Source organism: Capricornis sumatraensis, chromosome 3, assembly GCF_032405125.1.
Source record: "Capricornis sumatraensis isolate serow.1 chromosome 3, serow.2, whole genome shotgun sequence".
Classification (NCBI taxonomy): Eukaryota; Metazoa; Chordata; class Mammalia; order Artiodactyla; family Bovidae; genus Capricornis; species Capricornis sumatraensis.
The window spans coordinates 178,087,501-178,106,399 of NC_091071.1; the positions used below are offsets into that span (position 1 = coordinate 178,087,501).

The 18,899-nt window shown below is 53.9% G+C and overlaps 1 protein-coding gene across 1 annotated transcript in view; it reads left to right on the forward strand.

Moving 5' to 3' along the window:
• The window catches only part of TAS1R2 (taste 1 receptor member 2), an 18,072-nt gene extending 5,042 nt beyond the window's left edge, over positions 1 to 13,030 (forward strand). The window contains exons 3-6 of the mRNA XM_068969553.1: positions 1,877 to 2,650; positions 4,977 to 5,186; positions 11,222 to 11,345; positions 12,102 to 13,030. Coding sequence (XP_068825654.1) covers positions 1,877 to 2,650; positions 4,977 to 5,186; positions 11,222 to 11,345; positions 12,102 to 13,030 — 2,037 coding nt within the window. The remainder of the gene's footprint in view (positions 1 to 1,876; positions 2,651 to 4,976; positions 5,187 to 11,221; positions 11,346 to 12,101) is intronic.
• The last annotated feature ends 5,869 nt before the right edge of the window (positions 13,031 to 18,899 follow it).

Here is an 18,899-nt window from a genome sequence, read left to right on the forward strand (position 1 = left end):
ATTAGTGGAGGAAAGAGGCTGAATAACTCGTTTACGTGGAATACCAATCACCACCTACGTAGGCCACAGGCGTCTTTCCATTCACTCAAAGGAGAGGAGGCACTGAGGCCTCCCCGGTCCGATCTCAGATGCCCAGGCAGAATTAGCAGGCTTGGTGAGTACCCACATTTCAGATGGGAATTCAGCCAGGAAAACAGGGAGCGAGAAAGAAATGACAAGGGGGAATCAGTCTTTCCAGAAACTGATCCGATTTCTTTATTTTTCAGGTTTGTTTATATACCTTTTTGTTATATATAGGGATGAATACAGAGTCACGCGGGGGTCAGCAGACCCGACCCTTGTCACAATCAGGTGCTTCATATAAAATTATACAAAGGTCTTATGAGTTTCATCATCTTCTGGCCATGAGGTCTGCTGACATTTTATGGCCCTTTCTGATACTGGTCAGTTAACCAGAAAACTTATTTTTCCAGGGGTGAATTTTTCTTAAATCAGGCGCCACCCTCCGAATAAAGTTGCATTCCTATAGCGTGAGGGTTTAGTGAGTTACAATCAAGAAAGGAATTTACTTAACCTAAGGTTTAACATGATTAACATAATACTTATTTCTCCTATATGCTAGTTATATTCATTATAAGGGCAGGAATATGGAGATTTAGCAGCAAATATTGGCTCAACAAATGTAAACCCTTCACCAATGTTTCCTTTAAGATCTATTTAGTCTTAAGATAGTGATAAAGTTACATTTTTGCATAGCAAGGACACAATGATTTATGACAAAGTACAGTGGTCTATAATAAAAGAGAAAATTCATTAACTCAAAAAGTCTAGTATTGCTAACATCAAAAAACTACTATATTTCCTTTTCTATATTCCAAATACATTGACTAATATATTCCCAGGTGCCTAAGGATATGGAGGCCTGATGGCAATCATTGACTCATCAGTGAGAAAAGCCCTATGCTAATACTCCAAACTCTCTGTGCTGTTTATGGTTGAGAGGTTGTCACACAAGCTAGTCTGTCAGCAGAGAGGTTTGACCTGAGACATCCTTGTCACACCCAGGGCAGGGAATTAGCAGTAATTATTGGCACGACAAATGAAGAAAAAACCCTTCACCAATATAGTTCCTAATCGACCCACTAATACTATACTAATGATCTTCTACCTTCTCAAAAGAGTCTGTGTTTAGAAAGTCTTAAAACATCCCGTGCCTCTCACAGTTGGGAGGCTGTAAACAATCACATGCGGCCGGACGAGCCTGATCAGGCAGGCCAGAGACCCTCCAGAGTTCGTAAGTTGAAACACTCTTGTCACGCCCAGGAATTTTTATTAACTGGAGCTGCAAGTTAACTCCTTCTCCGAGAGAAATGGTTATGGGGGAGAGCTCCCCGTAAAGTACTCTGGTTTGGGGGTTAGATGCTTGGGAACAGGGGATTTCCTGAGGCTTGATCACGCCTTTGCGTATGCCAAGCTTCCTTCCTCATGACCTTTGCCATGGGCGGAGTTCCTCACGCTGGCTCCCAACACTCCTCCGTCCCATGGGATTCTCCAGGCAAGAGTACTGGAGTGGGGTGCCATTTCCTTCTCCAGGGGATCTTCCCCACCCAGGGACTGAACCCGGGTTGCCTGCATTGTAGGCAGATGCTTTACTATCTGAGCCACCAGGGAAGTCAGGGAAAGTCAAGTCAAAGCTAAGGGAGGTGGGCCACGTTGAGGGGGCGGGTGGCAGGTGAAGCGGGGGAGGGGGAGACTGGATGGAGGCTTAAGGGAGGTGAAGGAGGAAGGGAGCTTTGCCGGGTGAGCTCCCCGCCACCCCCCAGACCCACCCTCACCCCCACCCCCCGCTAATGCCCGAGGACCCTCCGCTCTGCAGATCACCTACAGCGCCATCAACGACGAGCTGGGCAACAAGGGCAGGTTCCCCGCGGTGCTGCGCACCATGCCGGGCGCGGACCACCATATGGAGGCTATGGTGCAGGTGCTGCTGCGCTTCCGCTGGAACTGGACCGTCGTGCTGGCCAGCGGCGACGACTACGGCCGCGAGAACAGCCACCTGCTCAGCCAGCGCCTGGCGCACCGCGACATCTGCATCGCCTTCCAGGAGACGCTGCCCACGCCGCAGCCCGACCAGACCATGACGCCGCAGGACCAGGAGCGTCTGGAGGCCATCGTGGGCAAGCTGCAGCAGAGCACGGCGCGCGTGGTGGTGGTGTTCTCGCCGGAGCTGGCCCTGCACAACTTCTTCCGCGAGGTGCTGCGCCAGAACTTCACGGGCGCCGTGTGGATCGCCTCCGAGTCCTGGGCCATCGACCCGGTGCTGCACAACCTCACCGAGCTGCAGCGTGCCGGCACCTTCCTGGGCATCACCACCCAGAGCGTGCCCATCCCGGGCTTCAGCGAGTTCCGCGTCCGCCGCTCCCGCCTCGGCCGGCCCGCCCTCAACAGGAGCAGCGGGGGAGCCACCTGCAACCAGGAGTGCGACACCTGTCTGAACACCACCGAGTCCTTCAACAGCATCCTCACGCTCTCCGGCGAGCGCGTGGTTTACAGCGTGTACTCCTCCGTCTACGCCGTGGCGCACGCGCTGCACACTTTCCTGGGCTGCAACCAGAGCGGCTGCCGCAAGGATGTGGTCTACCCTTGGCAGGTGAGGTCCGGCCCGCCGGGTACCAAGGGCCTCAGGGAGCAGGCGCAGAGTCCGTGGTTGCCATGGAGACCGCCAAGCGCTCAGCGCTCAGCTCCGGCCTCGCTTTCCCTCGGTGTGTTCTGGGCAAGTGAGTGGAAGAGACCACGGCGCACGCCCTGCCTCCAGGCACATAAGAGTCCTTTGTGGTGACAAAACAGACTACCTTTGCTGAGAATTAATTTAATCATCCCCATCCACGAGAACCTGTCCTGGGACCAAGATTTGGGTGGCATTCTCCAGCAGGAATCGCCTCAGGCAAGGGGAGCCCGGGTTCCCCACACAGCCTCGCCAGGGTGAGGGTGCTGAGGCTGGGCTTGTAGCGTCCCCTCAGCTCTCAGGTTTGTTGATCTTGTTCCAGTTCCACCTCGCCTTGATTCAGACATGGAATTGAAAGCTGTGCATTCCTGGTTTACGCATGCGCGTAGACACATCCTACCATGCGCCTTCGGGAGGCAGAGGCTTCACTGAGGACCTAGAGCGGCAGAGGAGATACAGACCAGAGACGTACACTTTCTGCCCGCTGTCAGACATCTCTGCTTAGTTTACTGGCTTTTTCACAGCCCACTCTGTTGCTCAGCCACCTCCCACCCCCATCTTTATCCTGTCCTGACAGCCCTCAGGCATATCTCATACAGTCCACCCGTGGGGAAGCGGGTGGTGAGGAGCTGAGCAGAGCCTCGGAATCAGGCAGACCTGAGCTCGAGTCCCAGCTCTACCGCCACTAGCTGTGCGGCTTTGGGCAAGTTACTTGACATCTCTGAGCCCAGCTTTCTCATTTCTTAAACAGAAGGAGTAGTGCGTACACTGCTGAGTTATTGGGAGGATTAACAGTCATGCATGTACCTTACCTGGTGCAGAGAAGAAGCTGAGTATCTCCTCCTCATCTGACCTTAGGAGAGAGGATGGGGCCTGGGGCAGCCCCACTGATGGAGCTGGTGGGGGGGGCTAAGTGGGGACGGGGAAACAAGTGCTTAGGCTCAGTCCTGTCTGACTCTTTGGGACCCCCGTGGACTGTCACCCGCCAGGCTCCCCTGTCCATGGGATTCTCCAGGCAAGAATACTGGAGTGGAGTGGGTTGCCATTTCCTCTTCCAGGGGATCTTCCCGACCCAGGGACTGAACCCATGTCTCCTGCATTGCAGGCGGATTCTTTACTGCTGACCCATGGGGGAAACCCCAGGGGATGCAGGTCCTGGGCCCAAAAGGGGAGTGGGGAGAGGCCCAGGCCCCTGCCGGTAATAAGCCCTGCCCACTCAGGAGGATTGATCCCGCGCCTTGGACCCCTGGAATGCAGGTTGGTCAGCCCAGCTCTGCCAGGTCACTGTGGGGGTGGAACACGGACCCCAGCGCTGGCTCCCAGGGCCGCTGCCATCCTGACCATCGCCCTCAGGCCTCCCTGCTCAGCTCCCGGGCCATTGCCCTCGGGCCTCACTCTCCTGGCAGGGCAGGGAGAAGGCTGGGGACCAACTCCTTGGGCTGTGTGTCTGGCAGTTCCCGAGGTGGGGTGAGCTCCGAGACGTAGTCCAGTAGACTCTCTCATTTATGGAAGAAAGATCTAGGAGCCAGACAGATGAGATATCTGAGCCGGAAGCCCTTCTGGGATCAGCCAAGAGAGGTTCAGTGACTAACTCAAAGTCACACAGCAAATTGAGAACAGGATTAGGACTGGAATTCAGGCCAAAGGATGCCCAGTGCAAAGCGTATTTAGTTCATACCAGCTTCTGCTCGGTGAGAATGAGGGGGCTTGGGGTGGGGAGAGACTGAAACCAGAGTTAGCTCCACAGTGTGGGGTGGCAGGCAGGACCCCAGGGGCAGGGAAGACCCCGGCAGTGGGAGAGGCAATGGGTTCTGAACCCCAGGCATTGGGTCACAGAGGGATGGCCAAAGTGACCTCCAGGGAAAAGGAGTCATGGCGACGTCTCCTAGGAGGTGAGTGCTGACTGTTATCCAGGCACTGTTCTGAGCCTCTAGTGGAGACTCACTCATTGATTGCTTCAGAGCCCAGAAGATCAGGCTTTTTTGACTCCCACTTTGCCAAAGACGAATCTGGGGTTTATAGAGGTTAAGTGACGGGTCCAAGGCCTCACAGCAGGAGGCAGATGGGCTGTGAAAATCCAGGTGTATCTGACTCTAAAATCAGATCTCGCAGCCACTGCCTCCAGACTGCCACATTTTTTCAGTTTTATCATCAGATATGGATTTCAAGGCCCATGGGCTGGTAGAATTTTTCCCGGGTTTGGCCTGACCTCTGATGCCAGCTCCACTTCCCTTCCCTCGGGCCCCTCTAGCTGCTTCTGGAGATCAGGAAGGTCAACTTCACCCTCCTGGGCCACCAAATCTTCTTCAACGAGCAAGGGGACCTGTCCCTGAACCTGGAGGTTATCCAGTGGCGATGGGACCTGAGCCAGAACCCTTTCCGGAGCATCGCCTCCTACCAGCCATTCAAGCGGCAGCTGAAGCGCATCCAGGACATCTCCTGGAACACCCCCAACAACACGGTCAGGCTCGGGGGCCTGGGGGCGGGGCCTGGGGCGGGGCCTGGGGCGGGGCACCAGGGCTGGAGCTGGGGTGGGAGGGCCCTTTGACCTGGGCTCATTATTGATAAGTGGAGGCGTCTCTATGTGTGGGTGTATCGTCTGGGGTCCTGGCCTTCTTCCCCTGACGGAGAACTGCCCACGTTCAGGGCTTTCTGGCTCCTCAGGGCCAAGAGGCTCAGGACATGTGTGGATTGAAGACTTCAACTCTCATGATAATCCGGAGAATAGATGCCGTTGTTGCTTAGTTGCTCAGTCATGCCCGACTCTTTGTGACTCCATGGACTGCAGCTCGCCAGGCCTCCCTGTCCATCACCAACTCCCGGAGTTTGCTCATACTCGTGTCCATTGAGTCGGTGATGCCTCCAGCCATCTCACCCTCTGTCCCCCCTTCTCCTCTCATGTTTTATGTGATAGAAAGCTGAAGGCACGGAATGGTTGTGTGGCCTGCCTGAGGCCACGCAGCTTGCTGTATCTCTCTATACAGCAGACAGGCTACACCCTATCAAGGAATACTGACCTTCTGGGAATGACAGCTCTGCTGTCTGCCGTGGCTGGCATCTGTCAGTCTAAACTCTGGTTTTACCTTCTTTCTGTAAGAATTCGTCAGAATGCTACTGGGTTGGAGAGGGCAGAGGCTGAGCCCTGTGGGGGTGACAGAGGGCATCCAAAAGCTCTGCAGAGGCCTTATCACTCTCCCACCCCCACCCATCCCCCTTTCCAGAGGCTTTGGGTGGTGCTAGTATCCTGAGCTTCTCGGGGATTTTCATGGAGTAAATTGGGTTGATGTCTTTATTCATTTGCCAGGACTGCCATCGCAAAGGACCACAAACTCAGGGCTTAACCCGCAGAAATGTGTCGTCTGGAGGCCAGAAGTCCCAGATCAAGGAGTCAGAGGCTTGAGGCCTCCTGTCCCAGGCCTCTCGTCTGGCTGCTGGTGACTTGTGGTCCCTGCTGGCTTTCCTGGGCTCCTGCCACATCGCCCCCTCTCTGCCTTTATCTTTAGGTGGCGTTCTCCCCATGGGCATGTCTGTCTCCAAGTCTCCCTTTTTGTAAGAACAGCAGTCATGTGGAGATGATCCCCACCCTCTTCCAGGATGACGTCATCTCAGCCAGTTACATCTGCAATGAGCCTATTTCCCCTGTAGTTCTCAGCTCTCTTGTGAGGTGCATATAGGTTTGTAACTATTGCATCTTCCTGATGGATTGACTCTGTTATAAATATAAATATCCTTCTGTCCCTCAGTAAGCATTCTTGTTGCTGTTCTCCCCGCTCTGGCTTCCTTTGAGATTTTCTCTTTTTTTATTTGAATGTTTGTAGTTTGAATTTATGTAGCAGCTTGACCATTGCATGTGTGCTACGTTGCTTCAGTTCAGTTCAGTTCAGTCACTCTGTCATTTCCGACTCTTTGAGACCCCATGGACTGCAGCACGCCAGGCCTCCCTGTCCATCACCAACTCCCAGAGTTTACTCAAACTCACGTCCATCGCGTCGGTGATGCCATCCAACCATCTCATCCTCTGTCGTCCCCTTCTCCTCCTGCCCCCAATCCCTTCCAGCATCAGGGTCTTTTCAAATGAGTCAGCTCTTTGCCTCAGGTGGCCAAAATATTGGAGTTTCAGCTTCAACACCAGTCCTTCCAATGAACACCCAGGACTGATCTCCTTTAGGATGGACTGGTTGGATCTCCTTGCAGTCCAAGGGACTCTCAAGAGTCTTCTCCAACACCACAGCTCAAAAGCATCAATTCTTTGGCTCTCAGCTTTCTTTATAGTCCAACTCTCACATCCATACATGACTACTGGAAAAACCATAGCCTTGACTAGACAGACCTTTGTTGGCAAAGTGATATCTCTTCTTTTTAATATGCTGTCTAGGTTGGTCATAACTTTCCTTCCAAGGAGTAAGTGAGTGAAGTCACTCAGTCGTGTCTGACTCTTTGCGACCCCATGGATTATAGCCTAACCAGGTTCCTCCGTCCATGGGATTTTCCAGGCAAGAATACTGGAGTGGGTTGCCATTCCCTTCTCCAGGAGATCTTCCTGACCCAGGGATTGAACCCAAGTCTCCCACATTGTAGGCAGACACTTTACCGTCTGAGCCACCAGGGAAGATACTCCAAGGAGTAAGCGTCTTTTAATTTCATGGCTGCAGTCACCATCTGCAGTGATTTTGGAGCCCAGAAATAAAGTCAGCCACTGTTTCCACTGTTTCCCCATCTATTTCCCATGAAGTGATGGGACCAGATGCCATGATCTTAGTTTTCTGAATGTTGACCTTTAAGCCAACATTTTCACTCTCCTCTTTCACTTTCATCAAGAGACTCTCTAGTTCTTCACTTTCTGCCATAAGGGTGGTGTCATCTGCATATCTGAGGTTATTGATATTTCTCCCGGCAATCTTGATTCCAGCTTGTGCTTCCTCCAGCCCAGAGTTTCTCATGATGTACTCTGCATAGAATTTAAATAAGCACGGTGACAATATACAGCCTTGACGTACTCCTTTTCATATTTGGAACCAGTCTGTTGTTCTATGTCCAGTTCTAACTGTTTCCTGACCTGCATATAGATTTCCCAAGAGGTAGGTCAGGTGATCTGGTATTCCCATCTCTTTTAGAATTTTCCACAGTTTTCTGTGATCCACACAGTCAAAGGCTTTGGCATAGTCAACAAAGTAGAAATAGATGTTTTCTGGAACTCTCTTGCCTTTTCGATGATCCAGTGGATGTTGGCAATTTGATCTCTGGTTCCTCTGCCATTTCTAAATCTGGCTTGAACATCTGGAAGTTCACGGTTCACGTACTGTTGAAGCCTGGCTTGGAGAATTTTGAGCATTACTTTGCTAGCATGTGAGATGAGTGCAATTGTGCGGTAGTTTGAGCATTCTTTGGCGTTGCCTTTCTTTGGAATTGGAATGAAAACTGACCTTTTCCAGTCTTGTGGCCACTGCTGAGTTTTCCAAATTTGCTGGCATATTGAGTACAGCACTTTCACAGCATCATCATTTAGGATTTGAAATAGCTCAACTGGAATTTAATCACCTCCACTGGCTTTGTTTGTAGTGATGCTTCCTAAGGCCCACTTGACTTCACATTCCAGGATGTCTGGCTCTAGGTGAGTGATCACACCATCGTGATTATCTTAGTCGTGAAGATCTGTTTTGTATAGTTCTTCTGTGTATTCTTGCCACCTCTTCTTAATATCTTCTGCTTCTGTTAGGTCCATACCATTTCTGTCCTTTATTCAGCCCATCTTTGCATGAAATTTTCCCCTTGCTATCTCTAATTTTCTTGAAGAGCTCTCTAGTCTTTCCTATTCTATTATTTTCCTCTATTTCTTTGCACTGATCACTGAGGAAGGCTTTCTTATCTCTCCTTGCTATTCTTTGGAACTCTGCATTCAGATGCTTATATCTTTCCTTTTCTCCTTTGCTTTTCGCTTCTCCTCTTTTCACAGCTATTTGTAAGGCCTCCCCAGACAGCCATTTTGCTTTTTTGCATTTCTTTTCCATGGGGATGGTCTTGATCCCTGTCTCCTGTACAATGTCACGAACCTCCGTCCATAGTTCATCAGGCACTGTATCTATCAGATCTAGGCCCTTAAATCTATTTCTCATTTCCACTGTATAATCATAAGGGATTTGATTTAGGTCATACCTGAATGGTCTAGTAGTTTTCCCTACTTTCTTCAATTTAAGTCTGAATCTGGCAATAAGGAGTTCATGATCTCAGCTACAGGCAGCTCCCGGTCTTGTTTTTGCTGACTAGAGCTTCTCCATCTTTGGCTGCAAATAATATAATCAGTCTGATTTCAGTGTTGACCATCTGATGATGTCTATGTGTAGAGTCTTCTCTTGTGCTGTTGGAAGAGGGTGTTTGCTATGACCAGTGCGTTCTCTCAGCAAAATTCTATTAGTCTTTGCCCTGCTTCATTCTGTATTCCAAGGCCAAATTTGCCTGTTACTCCAGGTGTTTCTTGACTTCCTACTTTTGCATTCCAGTCCTCTATAATGAAAAGGACATCTTTTTGGGGGGTTAGTTCTAAAAGGTCTTGTAGGTCTTCATAGAGCCGTTCAGCTTCAGCTTCTTCAGCATTACTGGTTGGGGCATAAGCTTGAATTACTGTGATATTGAATGGTTTGCCTTGGAAATGAACACAGATCATTCTGTCATTTTTGAGATTACATCCAAATACTGCATTTTGCACTCTTTTGTTGACCATGATGGCTACTCCATTTCTTCTAAGGGATTCCTGCCCACAGTAGTAGATATAATGGTCATCTGAGTTAAATTCACCCATTCCAGTCCGTTTTAGTTCGCTGATTCCTAGAATGTCGACGTTCACTCTTGCTATCTCTTGTTTGACCACTTCCAATTTGCCTTTTTTTTTTTTTTTTTGAATTCTTGGCTTGGTCTTTATTTTTTTTATTATTTTTTTTAATTTTAAAATCTTTAATTCTTACATGTGTTCCCAAACATGAACCCCCCTCCCACCTCCCTTCCCATAACATCTCTGTGGGTCATCCCCATGCCAATTTGCCTTGATTCATGGACCTGACATTCCAGGTTCCTATGCAATATTGCTCTTTACAGCATCAGACCTTGCTTCTATCACCAGTCACAGCCACAGCTGGGTGTTGTTTTTGCTTTGGCTCCATCCCTTCATTCTTTCTGGAGTTATTTCTCCACTGACCTCCAGTAGCATATTGGGCACCTACTGACCTGGGGGGTTCCTCTTTCAGTATCCTATCATTTTGCCTTTTCATACTGTTCATGGGGTTCTCAAGGCAAGAATACTGGAGTGGTTTGCCATTCCCTTCTCCAGGGGACCACATTCTGTCAGACCTCTCCACCATGACTGGTCTGTCTTGGGTGGCCCCACACGACATGGCTTAATTTCACTGAGTTAGACAAGGCTGCGGTCCGTGCAATCAGATTGGCCTGTTTTCTGTGATTGGTTTCAGTCTGTCTGCCCTCTGATGCCCTCTCTCAGCGCCTACCATCTTACTGAGGTTTCTCTTACCTTGGACGTGGGGTGTCTCTTCACGGCCGCTCCAGCAAAGCACTTTGACCAGCGCTATGACCGCCACTGCTCCTGACCTTGGACGTGGGGTAGCTCTTCTTGGCCGCTTGCTGCTCCAGCGCCGCACAGCCAGGATAATTTTTATACAACCCGAATCTCATCAGGCCACTCCCCACTCAAGACGCATGCATGGCTGAGGCCCCCGACCCTGCATTTTTAGTGTCTTAGTCCAACCCCCGTCCCTCCCCACTCTCTCTCAGAGCATCCTGGCTTCAGCCAGGCTTAGACACGCCCTCTCTCCAAAAATGCCAACCCCAGCCTTTCCTCCACCCCTTGCTCTTACTGTTTCCTCTACTTGTAATTCATTCTGTTAACAAACAGTCGTTGGAGGCCTCTGTTCTCAGGAATACAGCAGTAAAGCATAGATGTGGCCGCTGCCTGCTGGCTCTTGTTCTCCAGACAGCTCTGGCCCTCCATAACGCTGCGTTAAGTAGGCCTCCTGGTGGCAGGTGACAGAAAGTGATATAAATAAAAAGTTAACTTATTGCCTTGCATCATGGATGGCTCCAGGGTTGACCGTGAGGCTTCAGGCAAGGCTGGATCCGGGGTCTCATTCTCGCCATCTCCCAGATCCTGCCTCAGGCAAGTTCTCCACCTCCTTGCCCCGCCGCCCAACCCCTCAGAAATAAGAGAACTTCTAGGAGCTCCAGACTCACACACTGTTCACTCAGCAGCCTCAGAAGGTCTCCATCTCAGCAGCTGAGTGCTGTCTCCTGAAGAAGGTAGATTAGGTCTTTGCTGGGCAAAGCTAAGAGTGTTTCTATGACGGTCCAGTTCCAACGGCAGTCCTGTCACCTGCCCCTCCCCAACAGGGGCCAGTTTCCCTCTTCGGAGCATCCCGCTGGGGGTGAGATGGGGAGAGGAGGGTCCCCCAGAGAGCGGGAAAGAGGACTCAGGGTCTTCTGTCCTCCTCCCAGATCCCTGTGTCCATGTGTTCCAAGAGCTGCCAGCCTGGGCAGAAGAAGAAGCCGGTGGGCCTGCACCCCTGCTGCTTCGAGTGCATCGACTGCGCCCCGGGCACCTTCCTCAACCAAACCTTAGGTATGACTCCAGGGCCACACACGGGCCCTGCACCTGCCTGCCCTCAGGGGGGTCTCCCTCAGGCCTTTCACCTTTGTGGGGTCTTGGCAGTGTCCCCGGGGACACAAGTGTCCAAGGACTGAGGACTATATATTTCCCACCAGAGGATGAGATCTTGGAAAAAAAGAATTACAGTTGTTAGGCTCTGAGTCAAGGAGTCGGTGAGAGTCGCTCAGTTGTTTCCGACTCCTTGCGACCCCATGGACTGTACGGTCCATGGAATTCTCCAGGCCAGAACACTGGAGTGGGTAGCCTGTCCCTTCTCCAGGGGATCTTCCCAACCTAGGGATCAAACCCAGGTCTCCCACATTGCAGGCAGATTCTTTACCAGCTGAACGGGGAAGCCCAAGAATACTGGAGTGGGTAGCCTATCCCTTCTTCAGCAGATCTTCCCGACCCAGGAATTGAACTGGGGTCTCCTGCACTGCAGGCAGATTCTTTAACAACTGAGCGAGTCAAGGAGCCCTTGGTTCAAGTCCTGCCTCTGTAACTTCCTGGCTTTGTGACTTTAACTGGCTGACCCTCAGTTTCCTCATCTGTGGAATGGGGTTGCTGTGAGGGGTTGATGAGTCAGGGGGGGGTGTCAAGGACTCACTGAGCATTGGTGGCCCGTAGCTCTGTCTCCCTCCGGTGGGGACCGGGCCCAGTGCAGCCGTGGAGAAGGTGGATGCTGAGAAGGCGGGTTTAGCTGACAGGAGCTGCCTTGGGCTCTTGCAGATGAATTTGACTGCCAGCCCTGCCCAAGCTCCGAGTGGTCCCACAGGAAAGACACCTCCTGCTTCAAGCGGAAGCTGGCGTTCCTCGAGTGGGACGAGGCCCCCACCATAGTCGTGGTCCTGCTGGCCGCGCTGGGCTTCCTCGGCACCCTGGCCGTGGTGGTCATCTTCTGGAGGCATGCTCAGACGCCCGTGGTGCGCTCGGCGGGCGGGCCCATGTGCTTCCTGATGCTGGCGCCGCTGCTGCTGGCGTACGCGGCGGTCCCCGTGTACGTGGGGCCGCCCTCGGCGTCGTCCTGCCTCTTCCGCCAGGCCTTCTTCACGCTCTGCTTCACCGCCTGCATCTCCTGCATCACCGTGCGCTCCTTCCAGATCGTCTGCGTCTTCAAGATGGCCCGCCGCCTCCCGCGTGCCTACGGCTGCTGGGGCCGCTACCACGGGCCCTATGTCTTCGTGGCGTCCGTCGTGGTGCTCAAGTTGGTCATCGTGGCCAGCAACATTCTGGCCACGACCGCCATGCCCACCACCCGCGTGGACCCCGACGACCCCAGGATCCTGATCTTGTCCTGCAACCCCAACTACCACCGGGGGCTGCTGATCAACACCAGCCTGGACCTGCTCCTGTCCGTGCTGGGCTTCGGCTTCGCCTACACGGGCAAGGAGCTGCCCACCAACTACAACGAGGCCAAGTTCATCACCTTCTGCATGACTTTCTACTTCTCCTCCTCCGTCTTCCTCTGCACCGTCATGGCTGTCTACAGCGGGGTGCTGGTCACCATCCTCGACCTCCTGGTCACCGTGCTGAACCTCCTGGGCATCAGCCTGGGCTACTTTGGGCCCAAGTGTTACATGATCCTGTTCTACCCGGAGCGCAACACGCCGGCTTACTTCAACAGCGTGATCCAGGGCTACACCATGCGGAAGGACTAGGGCTCCACTGCCTGCCCTCTGGGACGTGGGCCTCAGCGTCGGGAGGCGGAGGCCAGGGGGCTTGCTCACTCCACTCCAGATGGAGCCAGGTGGTTGCGGGGGGCCACTCTGGCCTGTTACCACCTGGCCCTGGTCTCTGATTGGCTGTCCCTCCAGGCTTCTGTGCGTCCTGGCCATCTTTACCCACCTAGTGATGGATGCCTAGGTACATTTGCCCTTTGTTCCTTTCCCTTGAGCTGTTTAGCTTGCCAGGAGCTGTACCCCATTCTAGGAAACCACCCAAGGTGACCTACTGGCTTCCAAGGACAGAGTCCAGCTCGGCAGCCTGCAGCCGCCATCTGGTGGTCACGGTGGGTTCCTGCAGGTTCCGGCTGCTGACTCCTGGCGAAGGGATGCCTGCTGGTGGGCTGGGCTGCGGTTAGCAAGGGGCGGATGGGAGCTCAGAGAGTGCGGCCCGGCCTCTCTCACTCGCTGTCCTTGTGTCCGAGTCTCATCCCCCAGATTCTCCCAGAGCTTGAGTCCTCAGCCTTTCTGTTATCTCGGAGTACAGCTGAGCACTTAAATGCTTGTGAATAAACCTTACTTGGGTGAAACAAATGAGTTTCCTCCTTGTTTCCCAGAGGTCCCCTGGGAATAGAGATGTGGAAATGGAGATCTTGGTTTCAGCCCCAGCGTTGCTCCTGTGGGCGTGTGCGTGTGTGCTGAGTCGCTTCGGTCTTGTTTGACTCTTCGAGACTCCATGGATGCTAGCCCACCAGGCCCCTCTGTCCGTGGGGGTTCTCCAGGCAAGAATACTGGAGTGGGTTGCCGTGCCCTCCTCCAGGGGATCTTCCCGACCCAGAGACTGAACCCGCATCTCCCGCGGCTTCTGCATTGGCAGGCGCATTCTTAACCCCTAAGCCACCTGGGAAGCCCTAAGTGCATATATTAGGTGCACAATAAATGCACACCGTTACAGGTCCACATCACCAGAACCGTCAGGGACAAATAAAGCTGTGCTCCCTTCTTACACCCCAGTGCCCATGGTATATGGGCATCCCAGGCCACACCAGTGGTAAAGAACTCACCTACCAGTGCAGGGATGCGAGAGACTGGCGTTTGATCTGTGGGTTGGGATGGGCCCCGGGTTGGGAATAAAGGAGACTCGAAGAGACTACGAAATGTCCCCAACCCCACACAGCTCCCCGCTGGAACGTGACCTTCTGTGCCGTGAGACCCAGGGCGCCCTGCCTGGAAAGCTGGTGGAGGGGAAGCATATCACGCAGGCTGGGGTCGGGGGGCCCTGTGGTGTGCTGGGGGTGGGGGCTTCAGAGCTCAGGGAGACGGCTGGTGAATGTGGTGGCTAGGGAAGATCTCGGGGGAAGCTGACATTTGAAAAGAGCCTTGAAGGAGAGAGAAGCTTGGGAAGGCGGGAAGTTTGAGTTGGGGTGGGGAGGAATCGGGGGGAGGCGGGCAGGCTGCAGAGCGAAGGCTACGTGAAGGGAGCAGGTGGCTGGTTGTCAGTGCCAGGCGCGGAAGGGGTAGGTGCGGGGGACCCTGGCCTCGTCTTCCCCGCTGGCCGCTGCTGTGCCCCCTGCGGGGGCTGGCTTCCCGTCTCCTCAGGCTGCCTCTCCGTGACCGGCCTTCTCTCCCCACACTCCTGGGGCCCAGCTTGAGGGCTGGAGACTGCAGGGAGAAGACCCAGGGACGGGCCGTCAGCGTGACCAGCCCTTCTCTGTCCCCTCCACTTGCCTCCAGTGGGAGCCCAGCCTCTTGGTTGAGCCCACGTAGGGCCCTGAGCTTCCAGGGAGCGGCTCTGCACGGTCTGTTTCTGGATGTGTCTATGTCTTGGCCTCCTCGCCCTGGGGACCAGCTTGTCAGGGGCTCAGGGAGCTTTAAGCTCTTAATTCTCTTTTTTCGCAAGCTTCTGACGCTTTGGTTTAAAGACTTCTTCTAAGAGATAATGACCTCATTTTTCCTGGTTCTGCCTTCTAGACCACCATTAGAGAGAGAGTCCTGGAATCGCCCCGACCTCAGAGGCACCTGCTGCTCACCTCCTTCTGTAGCTACCCCAAGCTGAGATCTTAATCCCTGCTTGTTCCCCTCCAGTGATGGGAGGCCCATTGAGGACAATGCTAGTTGTTAGAAAATTCTTAGAGTGAATGAAAACCCAGCTCTCTGGGATTTCAAAACATCGATGGTTGCTAGTTTTTTCCTTTGGGACCACACATTAGACTCATTCCTTTTTCTCACGAAGGTCTTTCATATATAATAGTAAAAAGAATGGCCTTTGGGTGTTACGCGCTTCATACGTGTTACCTCTAATCCCCATGATGACCCTGCCTGATGGGTACCAGTGACCCTCGCTGGCCACCTCGGATACCTCCCAGCATCCCTCCTTCCCTCCCTCCCTGGCAGCCCCTGGACTCCCAAGGGAGCTCTATGTGGTTCTAGGGAAGCCGACTCTGTGTCCTGGCTCTGGAGGATGAAGCGGTTGACTCAGGCCAACCAATCCACGCACACCCTTCCCTTGGCTGCAGGGATTGGCTCTGGGGTGGACGAGTGATCAGAATGACCCTCAGGACATTTGCTGGGACAGAGTCTTTCTTTAGGAGCCAGCAAGGCTGTCGACCCAGGAGCCAGGGGAATTTCTTGCAGGACTGCAAGGCAAGTCAACCTTAGAGGCCAAGTGGAAGGATGGAAAAACTGAGTCCTTGGAAACTGTTGAGATGGTGGATCTTGCCTACAGGCAGCCCCACCTCTGGGATCTCCCATTTCACCAGTCCATTTAAGTCCATTATCCTTCAAGATAGTCTGAGTTGGGTTTCTGTCCCTGGTAACCCAAAGCATCCTTACCCTCCTAAAGAGGAAACTGAAGCTCAGAGACGTTGATTTTTAACTTGACAAGGGTCACCAACTCGTAAGTGTGGGAGCTAGGGTTTGGGTTCATGGAGTAATTGAGGGGGTACAGCTCTTGTGTCCTCCTTGGATCGGCTCTTTTTCTTTGTTTTTGGTCTAAAATTCCTTAACTGGAGCTTCCCTGGTGGTCCAGTGGTTAAGAATATGCCTGCTGACGCCGGGAACACAGGTTCAATCCCTGGTCCGGGAAGATCGCACACGCCATGGGGTAGCTAAGTCCGTGCCCTGTGATCGCCGAAGCCCAAGTGCCCCAGAGCCTGTGCTCGCCAACTAGAGAAGCCCCCGCTGGGAGAAGCGCACACTCCTCAAAGGAGAGGAGTCCCTGCTCGCTGCAACCAGAGAGAGCCGCCCGCGGCAGCGAAGACCCGTCCCAGCCAAGAGTGAGTGAAAGAAAAGACACAGATAAATCAGCAAAGGTTCCCGACTGCTCGTAGGACCTGCTTGTGCCCACTGAGCGGACCTCTCCTTTGGGCCCCTCCTTACTCCCTGACCCATGACCCTCTCTCCGTGAGGGCCTCTTCAACTTCCCTCCCCGAGGCCCCTGTAGTCCTTCCCTAAATCCACACTCTGGCCAACTGAGTGACGTCTCCTTAAGCCAATCACAGTCGCGGGCCTTCCCAGCTCAGAAACCTTCTGTGACTCCCCAGTGCCTACGCAATCATGCTCCGCCCGCTTTGTGTGCCAATCAGACCCTTCAAAGTCCGGACCCTGCTCACCTCTCCAACTTCATCTCCAGGAGCCAGGTTTCCTCTGCGGGCTTGGAGGGCGGGCGGGCCGAAATGGGGATAGGGGGACGAGCCGGGCTTGAGAGTGGGAGGTGAGCTGTGGGGCTGGGGGAAGGGGGCGAGGGCAGGGAGAGGAGAGAGAGATTGAGAAGACAGAGACAGGAGGGAGGAGGGGGAGAGGGGAGGAGAGAGAGAGAGACAGAGAGAGACTCAGGCCGAGAGAGGTGGAGCAGGCAGCCTGCCCCGTGTGGCTCTGGGCGAGTGAGCCCCCCGGGTCAGTCCTCTCCTGTGACTGGGGGGCCGGTTCCGGAGCCGCACGAGGGTGACGTGCGCTATGCTGTGGAGCTCCCAGTGGGATGCCTGGCAGAGCCCAGTGGGTGTAGGGAGCCTGGGCTTGGATCGAAGAGCGGGGCTTGCAGGGCTTCTGAAGGGAGGGGGCGGGCCCCATGCTCTGAGAGAGGAGGCAGGGAGGCCCCTCGAGGAGCATGTCCTGGTGAGTGTGGACATGGCTGAGCCCGAGGTGGCCAGGGGCGTGGGGCTGCCCAGGGCTCCTAGGGGCCGACCTGGCCCCGGGGTACAAGGGGCTCCCGGTTTGAGGGGCCGGCCTGGCCCCGGGGTATGAAGGGTTCCTGGTTTAGGCGGCCGCAGGCTGGGGAAGCTGTGGGTGGGTGGGTCCGGGCCACCTAAGGGTCAGGAGGGGCCCCAGAAGGCATTCATATCCCTGCTTGCTCTGGGCAGACCCGGGGCCCAGCCCGGTGCCCGACACTGACCCGCTGCGTGCAGGTCTCCTGGGCACTGCTGGAGGGGACTGGCAGAGGCTTGTGATGTTTTGGGGGCTGAGAGCACTGGGGTGGGTCGCCCCTTGGCTCCGCACGTAACCAGAAGCAGACTCTATCAGGTTCCCTGGGAGTGGAGGATGAGACTGACTCTCTGCGCCTCACACCCCCGACACACACCCTGGGAGGCCGCGCAACCTGCCCCCATCGAGGGCTGTGGGGTGGGCCAGGGAGGAGTGCCGGGCCCACACGCCCCTTCTGCTGGGAAGACAGGCGTGCGGAGTTTTCCGCACGGCAACGCACAGGCCCATCTGCTTCCAGTTAGCAGCTCCGGGGGTGCCTAATTGGCAGATCAAACCATTCGATGTTCCACGTCAGATAAGTAGTCAGGGGAGCCCCAGCAGAGTCTGACACTCTTTGGATGGAGCCCAGGGCCTGTGTTGACCACCGCGGGGCCTGAGGTGCTAATGCAAACCAGACCTGCGGTGCACAGAAGCGGCAGGATGTTAGCAAGCGTCAAAAGGCTTTGAAGAGCCCGGGCAGATGCGCCGTTCGCAGCCCCTGTGCACAAGAGGGGCACCTGGGCTACTGAAACGCAAGCGTGGGCTTCACGGGGAGGGGAGGGCTCGCGGAGGGCGGCATCCCAGCACCACTGTGGCTGGGGGTATCTGAGAGCCAGTGGTCCTGCCCTGGCAAGGCACACGGTGGAAGGCTGCAGGCTCAGAGCGGGGAGACCTCGGTTCTCAGCCCCTGCCTGAGCTGCGGTGGGCCACATGATGGGAAGGGACTGGCTCCAGCTGTGTGACTTTGGGCAGGTGTGGTCTCCCCTCAGAGCCTCAGCTTCACCATCTGTAAAATGGGAGAAAAGCCATCCTGCGTCGCTCAAGGTGGATGGAGTCCGGGCAGATCCCAGCTTTGCCCGTTACGAACCTGGACGTGACCCTTAAGGTGTCAGAGCTTTACTACCCTCATCTGTGAAACGGGGTTAATATATCAGGTTGGCCAAAACATTCATTCAGGTTTTCTGTAAGATATTATGGAAAAAGCCACATGAATGAACTTTTTGGCCAACCCAATAATACGAACCATCTTATCAAGGTTGCTGTGGGTGTCACATGAGATAACACAGGTTATGTACGCAGATTGTGCCTGGCCTGTGGTAATTGCTGTATAAAGGTTAGCTGTTGTATCAGTCAGTATTTGCTGGATTATGCTACGTGACAAGCATTCCCTGGATTTACAAAAGCAAAGATTTACAAAATGATTTGCAAATCATTTACAAAGTGATTTGTAAAGATTTACAAAATGACTTACAAAAGCAAAGATTTCTTTCCTTCTCGCATTATGAGGGAGCTGTGGGCTGGGCTCAGCTCTTTTCCGTGTATCTCATTTCTGGGATCCAGGCTAAAGGAGCAAGCCTGCTCTGCAAAGGGCAAGTCTCAGGGCAGAGGGGACAGCTGAGGCAAAAAG